Raw genomic sequence first — 11,671 nt, 5'->3', positions numbered from 1 at the left:
AATGTCGGAGGATTTCGATATAAGCCAAGAGGAGACTGGTTTTCCTTTGCTGTAAACAAAACTTGGTTCTCACGAGGCTAGCATATTCTAACCGTTTTAAATATGGATATTTTTCTTACACAAATGCATCAGTTCACTTCAGAAGGACTTTTTAACCCCCCGGAGTCATGTGGAGCACTTTTTGTAATGGATGGCTTCAAAAACTCGACCCCCATTCACTGCAATTATAGAGCTAGGAAGAGCAAGGACATTTTTTAATATAACTGTGATTGTATTCGTCTGAAAGAAGAAAGTCATATACAACTAGGATGGCTTGAGGGTGAGTAAATCATGGGGTAATTTTCATTTTTGGGTTAACTAACCCTTTAATGACAGTTTTGATTTAAAAATTTGAGGCTGGTTTAACATAGATTTGGTTTATACTTTAGTCAATACTTGGACCAAATGAATATCAAGGATTGCCTGGTTATTTATTCACAGGCTTCTGTACACCCTGAAGTTTCTAAAAGTGTCCCATAAGTGATATGATTTGAGTATCCCTGGAGTAAATTATAACAACACAATCTGCTGTTTGGCAGTGATTTTGACCTAACAATTAGTTGACATCTAATGATCAGCTGTGCTTTGCTTTTTCAGGTCTAAAACAAACTGAATTTCATTATTGATTATTAACGATTAGTAGTTGCAGCCCTACATACCGCTTTACAATAGCAGTGTTGGTCAGTATTTTTTCAAACAGATTTGCCTTCCTGTGGATTTTAGCTGAAGCACAGTTGTTTTCTCCTCAATAATTGAGTCCAGGTCATAGAATTAGGGGTTACCTTTCAAGTGATTTTTTTTTTTAGGTTTCAAAGGTAAGAAAGCAAATAAGGAAGTAATTTGGGTGTGCTTTAAACTTTGAATCAACTTCAAATGTGCCATTAAATTGATCTGCATGCTGGTCGTCATTTCTCCTCTGTTTCTGTGGTGAATATGCCAATCATTTCTCATTTCTTCTCTGTTGTCTGTTTGGTTTCTAACTGGTGTCCTATCTTTTCTTTCTCTGTTTTCTTTTTATTTTAAATTATTGTAATTATTATCATTGTGGTTTTCTGTCCCTTCCCTCTTTCCTCTTCTGTTCTGATGGCAGTTAGCACGGCCCCAAGGGAAAAACAGGTACGTTCAGAGTTGTGCCTGCTGAAATACAGAGAGGATGTAGTTTGCCCTGGTGAAAATGACACATGACTTTTTTTAATCTGCCTGCTGTACCCTAACCCACCCTTGCCTATGTAGATATACGGGCATGAACCTCTGGGAAAGGGGCGAATCTCCATGGCTGATCCACTAATCTGGGAAAAGACAATTCGACCTATGCTCAAAATGTGCTCTGATTTCCATAAGAATGCACCGTTTTGGCTGATAACTGATCGTATGCCGGTTTTATAAAAGTGTAAACACATAGAGTATATGTTTAAATGCTCTGTGCATGGAGAAAACATTTCTTTCGGCTTGCCCCAGTAAGTGGATTTGGTCTTGACGCTCTTTGCCGTCCCACAGATGTGTTGATTTTACACCATTAACTGCTCACTAACAATATTAGACCTTTCAGAGGTGTTTGCATGCTGGAGCATTAAACAAGCTTGCTATCTTTCTTCATCTGATCATTCTGCATTTGGATTAATTTTCCTCTTTTATTCTTTAGAAGAAAAGTTAAAAGTGACTATTTTAGAAGTGAGAAAAGAGCAGTGCAGTAAGCTGTTCTCAGACAGGAGCATTATCTTTTCTCACGTCATGACAGCCAGACAGAGATCCGCTGCGTTCCCGCTGCCTGTATTCTGCTTTTTTTATTTCAGCCACCACCTCTGCATGGTTGAGAGTGATTTCACGAATTACTGTCACATTTTCCTCTCTTCTGAATATAAATGAGATGAATGGCGAAAAGCAAGGCTGTCTCCACCACTGAGATGAGAAAAGAGATGTTGAAAAGAATAAGATATCTCAAAATTATTAGCTTGGGACGGTGTTATATTATTGGAAGGTATTGCATTTTTAAGACAAAACAGATATTGAGATTTACGTTTAAAGTGCCTGATAACCAATATGCCAAACTGGCTTTTAATTGTTTTATTTCTTGTTGTATCATACGTATAAATATTTTGATGTTAATAATAATAATAATACTATAATATTCAGTGCTGTGATAAAATAATACTAAAATAATAAATAAAATAAATAGTGCATTTTTATCTTTGTTTTGCTCTATTTTAAATATTAGGCTACTGATTTCATTCTTGATGAATGGCTTTTACATAGAAGTTTAAGAAAAAGTAATTATCCAAACAGTATTTTTTTTCGGCATGTCTCATCTCATTATTACTCTCTTTAAATTATTAATTAATTATTACAACAAAATATATTGATGATTATGATAAACAAGATAAAAAAATAATAATTATTATTATTATGTCTTTTCATCTTGTTAGACTACAGATTTCTTGAATAAATGGCTGCTACCTAAAGAAATTACTCTTTAAAAAGAGTAATTATCCAAATTATCTATTATTATCTTAAAATAGTATTTTTACTGCACGACTTGACTCGACGTTTTAGGTCGGCTAAACTGCTTTTCACCTTCTTTATTATGACATATTTTAATTTAGTTAATCCTAGTCATTGTGATTCCTTCTGTGCATCACCACGTTTTTAATCTTTTCACTTGTAAATGTTCTGATGTGTGCAACAATTACTAATTAATATCATAAATGATTTAACAGGTTTGTTACTTCTGAGTGATTGAATCCTCTGTTTGTATTATAGAAAGCATTACTCCTGTTTTCTTCAGACTGTGAGCAGTATCCGTAACAGACGGTATTGCATGCACCTTTCTGACCCCTTTAGATTACAGTGACCCAGTTTATCTGATATACAGTAACCAGTCTCAGGAAGTCTCATTTATAAGTAGCAGCAGTAGTTTTACAGACAGCGCCAGACGCAGAGGTTCATCAGGTCAGTCCTGTAAGACTGGGCTCAGTAGAGCGGACGTGTCACGGCTCGACCAAACAACAGACATGGCAACAGAGCTGTCATCCCAAAATAGTCCCAGAGCTGGAAATGGTGCAGGGGTGTCCGATATACCCCGTGGCAGAATTCACTTTATGCTGCGTCAGTGTAAGCTTAAGAGTATCAAAAATGAGCAAATCGTTTAGATAAGGATGCCTGGACAACATGTTATGAAAATCACGATTAATGCACACCTTTTGACTTCTGTAACTAAATAAAACAACCCTTTTGCATGCCATTGCTGACAACTGTGCCTAAGGTTGACGACCCAATGACAGTTCCCCTGGAGTAACTTGAGGTGAAGTGTTTAGGTCAAGGACACAGTGGTGGTTTATTTTTTTTCAGAATCAGAATCAGAAGAGCTTTGTTACCAAGTATGTTTACACACACAAGGAATTTGACTTGACGAGTTTTGAGTTTGAACCAGCAACCTTGTTAAAGGAATAGTTCACCCAAAAATGAAAATTTGCCAAAAATATTCTCACCCTCAGGCCATCCAAGATGTAGATGAGTTTGTTTCTGCATCGGAAAAGGTTTAGCATTACATCACTTGCTGACCAATGGATCCTCTGCAGTGAATGGGTGCCGTCAGAATGACAGTCCAAACAGCTGATTAAAAACATTACAATAATCCACAAGTGATCCACACAACTCCAATCCATCAATTTATGTCGTGTGAAGCGAAAGAAACAAACCCATCATTTAGCATTTTAACTTCAAACGGTCACTTCTGGCCAAAATACCAGTCCGTAATCTATAATAATGCTTCCTTCAGTGAAAAAGTCCATCCACTTTTGTCCTCTCACATCCTCATATTTGAGGCATATTTGTTTTGAACTGTTTTGTACTGTTTTCACTTGTAAATTATGCTTGATCTGTGCATATTGCTTTCATGATTCAGAAAATATTTATTTTTCACTGGAAAAAGCAATGTTATGGATTATAAACTCGTATTTTAGTCCGAAGCAACGGTTTGAAGTTAAAAACATCTTAATAATGGATTACTTGTGGATTATTGTGATGTTTTATGTACTTATAGTATTTATGTACTTATACTATGTACTTATGTTTTTGGACTGTCATTCTGACGGCACCCATTCACTGCAGAGGATCCATTGGTGAGCAAGTCATGTAATGCTAAATTTCTCTAAATCTGTTTTAATGAAGAAACAAACTCATCTACATATCAAATGGACTGAGAGTGAGTAAATGTTCAGCGAATTTTCATTTTGGGGTGAACTGTTCCATTAACCACTATGACACATTCTGTTTGTATGAGAACATATTAACCATTATAAGTGTGTGAGATTAGTTTGCTCTTGCAAATATGATCATAATTGCACAGGTTGATCAGCTAACATCAGACCTTATGTTTGTTTTAGAAGGCGTTTTTTAAATTAGCTTGGTTTGTAAAAAAAAAAAAAAAAAAACTTTTACAACTTTTTTGCCCATGTGTGTTTGTGTCTAGACGGGTAAATTATCAAAGAATAAGAAGAAGAAATTGAAGAGGAAAGCCAAACGGCAGCAGCGTCTGTTGGACGAGAGGCTGTTTGACCTGCAGAGGATGGAGGAGTTGGATGGAGTTTTGCCGCCGGATGCTTCTGGAAACACACGAGCGCTCTGGAGGCTCAGCGAGGATGGAGAGGGTGACGACAAACACGCACAAAGTGAGATACATTTATATAAACAGTTTTCAGCATGCACAAGAGGAGAATTTAATTAAAGTGAATCATTCTTTTGAATCATGATTCTTTTGAACTAATGCTCAAAAAAGTGTTAATTTACTTGAATGAAGGAGGGCTTTGTGAGCTGAGGTACTGAAATAGTTGTTTTTAATACAAAATGAAGCTTTGTAAAATACCTTGTGGGGAATTCTGTGAGCAATTGAAAGATTATGTACAATATGGAGGAAAAAACATAAACAAGATTAATGTGTCAAATCAGTTCCATTTATTTTCGTCTATATTTCAAGCCAGAAAATAATGAGACATCCATTATGCACGTCTCCTCTTGCTCCTGAGTAAAGAAAACATCACTCCAATGTCTCGGAGCGAAAAACTAATCTTTTAGTCAAGTGCCAAAAAGTGTTTTCATTTCTGTAAACAGTATTACCCAGCATTAATGGCCATCAAATGGAAATCTAATTAATTAACTGACTTAATGAACCATTTACACATGCAAAATGACATGTAGAGCATTAAGATGAATTTTAAAGAGAATGAAGCTTTGTACGTGCGAGTGATTTATGCAAAAAAGCAGAAGCTGCATCAATCTTTCTTCCGATTTTTTTTTTTTTCTTTTTAGTACCTCTCTGAAACATTAGTGGCCTATTATGGGATCAGAATCCCGCCTAAAGTATTGCAGTCACAGATAAAAAAATAACAAGCATGAAAACAAAATTTAAAAACGCAAGTAAAATATATATTGCACAAGATTTAAAAATGAAAGCAAAGTTTTCAGAATTGCAAACAATGGTCACGGATTAAAAAATAATAAGCGTAAATCAAAAAATTAATAACACATTTTTTTAAATAATAAGCATGAATCAAAACTTTAAACACGTTTTAAAATCATATTGCACAAAATTTAAATATTAATGCAAAATTGTCTGACTTGCGCACAACATCATGTTTTCCTTGGTTATATTTCTCTGTTTTTTCTGGTCTCAGACATTTTCTGCTCATATTTTTATTTTTTTGTGTGCTTATGCTGTTTTTCCCTTCGCTCTTGTTTCCACGTTCTGCGCTTGCTTTTCCAAATGTTGCGGTTAGAGTTTCATGTAAATCAGGGTGCATTATATGTGTCTGCCTGTCACTGCTGTACGCCTGCCTGGCGATCCATTAATGTTAAATGAGCCGTCCTAGTGACCCATCGTGGTTATATTCACCTGTATTTATTCGCCTATGGCCACATCGCGAAAGGGAGGAGCCACAATACCGGCCTGGCGAAGTCACTGATGTGCCTGGCTCGCCCATACCTGACTGATAATAAGTCTTATGGTTATTACTGTTAGGAGAGGATGATATGAGTAAGAGTAATACATCCCAGTCACAATTGTTTAGTTTGCTGTATTGCTCGTAATTGTTAACTGTCTGTAGGCAGTATTTTGCTTATTTTTTGTCATGTATTGTTTTTTTGTAAACAGCTTTGCTCATGTACAGTATGTCATTGATAAGGTTGATGGTCTTGTAAGATTTATCTTTATATTATTTTGTGTTACTCTGAGATTATAAAATGACATACAGTTAAGCAATATCACATGAGGAAGAGTGTTTCCCCGAATATCAACTGCACTGAAAATCTTTATTGAACTGTAGTATAAAATCAATATAACAAGAAGTAAATTTTGAGTGAGTTTTATATTGTACCTATTTTCTCATTTTGCTTGATGAAGAGTCCAAACAAAGCCACAGCAGAACAGTGTCCTACAAGCAACACAGAGCCGCCTTATATTGAATGATTCACTTTATTCCTCACTGAATGAATCTGTTTGAATGAATGATTTAATGTCTTACTCTAAAGATACTTGCCGCCACCTGCTGGCTGTTTTACTTTCATATTGTTGCTGTATTGTACTTTATATATTTAAAACATTATAATAGTGTTATGCAATTATATATGTAGCTTGTTGCAAATGTTGCATAGTGTTTATGTAAATAAACACAATATGCAAATAAATCATCGTGTATATCAAATCCACCTGGCCTCTGTAACTGTCTTCTCTGTAACACTATCGCTTTCATTGATCAGTAGTCAGATCTAGCCTAGTCAATGCAAAAACATTACATTCATTTATTCATAATTAATTTACTCATTTAACATTAACGGATCGCCAGGCAGGCGTACAGCAGTGACAGGCAGACACATATAATGGTGTCCTGTATGGAAAGATGTTTTCCAGCTGACAGCTGTCCATTTTCACCTGTACAAGTGAACAGAACACTGAGCATCGGCAGCTAATGAGGCGCGTTGGAGTGACGTCACCGCCCCCTTCATCTGATTGGCTAGAGGAGGAGCTGTCAATCTAGAACTAGTGGACCAATGATGACGCTTAAGCCCACCCTGATTTACTTGAAACTCTAACCGCAACATTTGGAAAAGCAAGCGCAGAACGTGGAAACGAGCGAAGGGAAAAACAGCATAAGCATACAAAAAAATTAAAATATGAGCAGACCAGAAAAAACAGAGAAATATAACCAAGGAAAACATGATTTTGTGCGCAAGTCAGACAATTTCGCATTAATATTAAAATTTTGTGCAATATGATTTTAAAACGTGTTTAAAGTTTTGATTCATGCTTATTATTTTAAAAAATGCGTTATTAATTTTTTGATTTACGCTTATTATTTTTGAATCCGTGACCATTGTTTGCTATTCTGAAAACTTTGCTTTCATTTTTAAATCTTATGCAATATATTTTTTACTTGCGTTTTTAAATTTTGTTTTCATGCTTGTTATTTTTTTATCCGTGACTGCAATACTTTAGGCGGGATTCTGATCCCATAGCCTATAGGTAATTTTCATGACTATTAAGATTAGGGAATTGTATTTATTTATTTACAATTTTTAGCCAAAATAAATTGTTTTGCCAAAGATAATTAATTGGTCTCATTAATTATAGATTTTTTTTTTGTTTTTTTGGTAGTGTAATCTCTATATCTCAACAAATTCTTATCTAGTAATTAGGGATGCATCGATCCGATACTGGCATTTTCTGCCGGATCGGGTTTCAGTCAGACGAGTCAGATCCAAATCCGATATTGTGCGTTAGGGGTGTGCGATATATATAGTTTGCGATAATATCGTAATTGTTGTTTTAACGATGTGCGATTTGACATTATTGAGTATTTTGCAAAAACCATTCAAAACACCCCTACAGAGCGCACGCGTACATTACGTGAAGTCTAGACTAGTGCGCGTGCGCATTTAGAGTGCGTTCTTTCACTGCATGATTCAGTCAATTACAATGCATTTAGAATGATCACAAATTCCAAACATGGGGGCAGAAAATTTATATATTTATACCACTTCATATAGTTATTCGATTTCACACAAAGAGTGCCGTTTTTCTCCTAAAATTACCATGATTACAAATGTGATATTGATTTTTTACAACAATTCAATAAACAATAAGTTAATTGAGAGACTTACGTTTTAGACACCATATTGCCTGTTTTTGCTCTATTTCACCAACAAAAATCATTCCAAACACAGCCACAGTACAGTCTTGCGTCTCTGAGCAACATGACGGTGTTTCGTTCCTGAATGAATCAACCATTTAAATGATTCGGTTAAATTGCAATGACTCACTTATTAACAATGATTTGCCTATTTTGGCGGTTTTAATTTCACATTTCGACTTTTTTTTTTATTTATTTTTTTAGATTTTTTTTAAATGTTTCAAATCATTTCAAATATCAGTATTCAATGTTTTATGTTTAATATATCAAAACATTATTTATGCATTTGTAATTGCAGGTTAAATGCATTCATGTCTTGCATTAAACAGTGTGTAAATACATCTAAATGCCACTTCAGATGCAGCTTCTGTGTTGATTTAATTTGCTTGGTAACAGCCCCAAATGTCTTATTATTCTAATTCCCTGATTAATTGTAAGAATTTGACTCAAAAGATAATGGACAATTTAAAAAAAAAAGGCTTTATAAAGGTAAAAATGCCCATAAAATGTAAATATTAGTTTAAATTTATTGGAAAAGATTAATTTCTATCAGTATGAACTGACCACCACACAGAATATGAAGAATATAAAAAACATTAGGAGTCAGCTGTCTTCAGCAGTCCTTAAGGTACCAGCACAATAACACACTCAGCAAAATATCATCTAATTATCGTCATCGATAAAATCCCAGAAAATATCAAGATATAATTTTTTGTCAATATCGCACACCCCTATTGTGCGTATATTATTCTGTGTTATTGTTAAGCCCCAAGAATGGCACAAAAACAATATAAAGCAACATAAAGTTTTTGTGCACTATATTTTAAGTGTTCTGAAGCCATTCCATAGTTTAATGTGAGGTACAGATGAATATTTAAGTCATTCAATTCAAGTTCACGTAAACTCTTCTCTCCGCTGCGGCTGTCTGTCATCCTCCATTCAGTGCTCAAACAGCATGTCGTGTTCGGTTACGACAGTCAAAACGATGAAACTCTCTTCAAGAGCGCTCAATAACAGATTTGAAACTGTTAAAAGAAAAGGCTCAAACTATTTCACAGATATAATACACTACGCATCAATATCTCTTCCCTTTGTGCTTTGAACTTTTCTATGCTGCGCGCTGTGACTCTGTGTTGCTTCAAGTGCATCATTCTGCGCACGGGATGTGCATAAGCGCTTTGTGCTGCTCTGAATTGGAACCATATACCCTTTCATATTATAATACTTTGTGCAATGAAAGATTATTAAAGGGGTCATATGATGCGATTAAAATTTTTCCTTTCTCTTTGGAGTGTTACAAGCTCTTGGTGCATAAAGAAGATCTGTAAAGTTGCAAAGACTAAAGTCTCAAATCCAAAGACATATTCTTTATAAAAGTTAAGAGTCAACCACGCCTACCTAAAACGGCTCGTTCTAACATGTGGGAAGATTTGCATAACGCCGCCCAAATGTTCACGCAAAGAACTATTCTATTAGTATATTAAGTTCTATTACATACTATTCTCGCTGTAGTATTGTTGTTGCCGCCGCCGCCGCCATGTCGTGACGTAGCAAGGAGATCTGTAAAATAATCCATGTGACATCAGTTGGTCAACCGTAACTTTACGAAGCTACGAGAATAATTTTTGTGCACAAAGAAAACAAAAATAACGACTTTATTAAATAATTTGTCTCCTCTGCATCACCCTATAGCGCCATTTTGTTTACGTATGTGATACTCTCCAAAATGTCGCTATAGGGTGATGCGGAGGAGACGAATTGTTGAATAAAGTCGTTATTTTTGTTTTCTTTGTGGTGAAACACATTTCATTACACCAAATACACAAAATAATGTTCTTTTTAGCAACATCATATGACCCCTTTAATAGTCTTTCTTTTTCTGTCCTATCTATCATATGTTGCTGCCTCCATTACTGTGCTATACATTTAAAAGAAATGTCTTTTAACTTACAGTATATATTTATATATAAATATATTTACTTGTTTTTCACGAATGTATTTTGCAACAATACAAAGAGCAATGTGTAACATTTTGTAACCAGATTTAGTCCTACACTTATTAACTTTTATTTGTTCCCCACTAAATATTTAGATTTTATAAAATGATTGTGCACCCATGATTCTTCTAGACTAGAGTATCTTTTGCTGCTGAATTATCCACTAACCTAGTTTATAATATAATTTTTTGTCATAGTTTATGATTATATATTTTTTCATTTGTTATTTTTCATTAAAATTAAGTTGTCTATATTTAGTATTTTGTGTTTAACACACAAAAGAGCGATGATCAGGTCAACACACAGAGGTATAGAAATTCTACATTGATTTAAAGAAAACTGCGCTGGTATCGAATCGGATTGGTATCGGCAGATACTCAGAATTTTCGGTATCGGATCGGTTCTGAAAAATGATATCTTTGCATTCCTACTAGTAATCACCAATGACTAGAAAAGTCTTGGAATTTCATTGGTCAGAATGTGATTTGAGGTGAGGGTTAAATATAATCATGCTTGGAGACATTTTGTATGTTACAGCTCATAGTTTTTGGACCTAAGGGCAATGAAGAGGTGAATGATCTACAGTTTTTACTTGTGCATTGGTCTGTGTGCTACATGGATGTTTTTGATGCAGTGCATCTCATTAATTTTTCAGCCTTTTGTTGTGTTTTATGATGCTGTCAAGATGCTGTTTTTTTTTTTCAAGACCCCTGTGTTCAGTTTCGTTCTGCTGAGTCTGACAGTTTTTGAACACAAGAACATTCCTGAATGAAGCTAAAATTAAAATATTGACAAATTAAAAATGTTTCTAGATTTAACATTATAAAGTCAGTTTCATAAAAGCTCCCTGATTAAACTACTTATGATCATATGGCGATATGATCAAAATCTTTCCCAGGATATGAGCCATTTTACAAGCACAGTAAGGATTAGACATCACAATATAGTAATTATGTCTGAAATTTGTCTTGTCACTATTATGGTTCCATCACTGTTTTTTGCGCATTTTAAAGTATTGCAACAAAAATGAGTGATGGAAACTCGCATGAGGTGGTTTTTGACTTGTGTGAAAAAGAGTTAATGTGAATTATGGGAGGCGGAAACGCATCTGCCTAACAAATTCTCACGTAGCGAACATTAAATCCATGTGACTAATCTGCTGTTTCTGCTGATGGTGCTTTATTTACTGTTCGTTACTAGGTTACCACTACCACCGCCATCTGCTCAAGCAACTTGATGGAAATGCACCTAATTCGCATTTGTTTGTTGTTTTTTTCTCTTTTGCGAACTTTGAAAAGATTCTCTTCATGTTTGGATGGAAATCCATCTATTAACAAGATGTTGGTAACTGAATTTAACATCATTGCTTAAAGGGGTCATATGACGTTGCTAAAAAGAATATTATTTTGTGTATTTGGTGTAATGAAATGTGTTTATGCGGTTTAAGGTTAAAAA

The 11,671-nt window shown here is 34.8% G+C and overlaps 1 protein-coding gene across 1 annotated transcript in view; it reads left to right on the top strand.

Annotated features, from left to right (window-relative positions):
* LOC107653406 (SRSF protein kinase 3-like) overlaps positions 1 to 11,671 on the top strand; it is a gene marked incomplete at its 5' end in the record, with an annotated part of 24,297 nt that overhangs the window by 4,550 nt on the left and 8,076 nt on the right. The window contains 2 exons of the mRNA XM_016440115.1: positions 1,130 to 1,155; positions 4,508 to 4,706. Coding sequence (XP_016295601.1) covers positions 1,130 to 1,155; positions 4,508 to 4,706 — 225 coding nt within the window. The remainder of the gene's footprint in view (positions 1 to 1,129; positions 1,156 to 4,507; positions 4,707 to 11,671) is intronic.

Source organism: Sinocyclocheilus anshuiensis, unplaced genomic scaffold (genome assembly GCF_001515605.1).
Source record: "Sinocyclocheilus anshuiensis isolate Anshui unplaced genomic scaffold, SAMN03320099.WGS_v1.1 scaffold71, whole genome shotgun sequence".
Classification (NCBI taxonomy): Eukaryota; Metazoa; Chordata; class Actinopteri; order Cypriniformes; family Cyprinidae; genus Sinocyclocheilus; species Sinocyclocheilus anshuiensis.
Note: the sequence above shows the minus strand (reverse complement) of the source record. Positions and strands in the feature narration are given on the sequence as shown.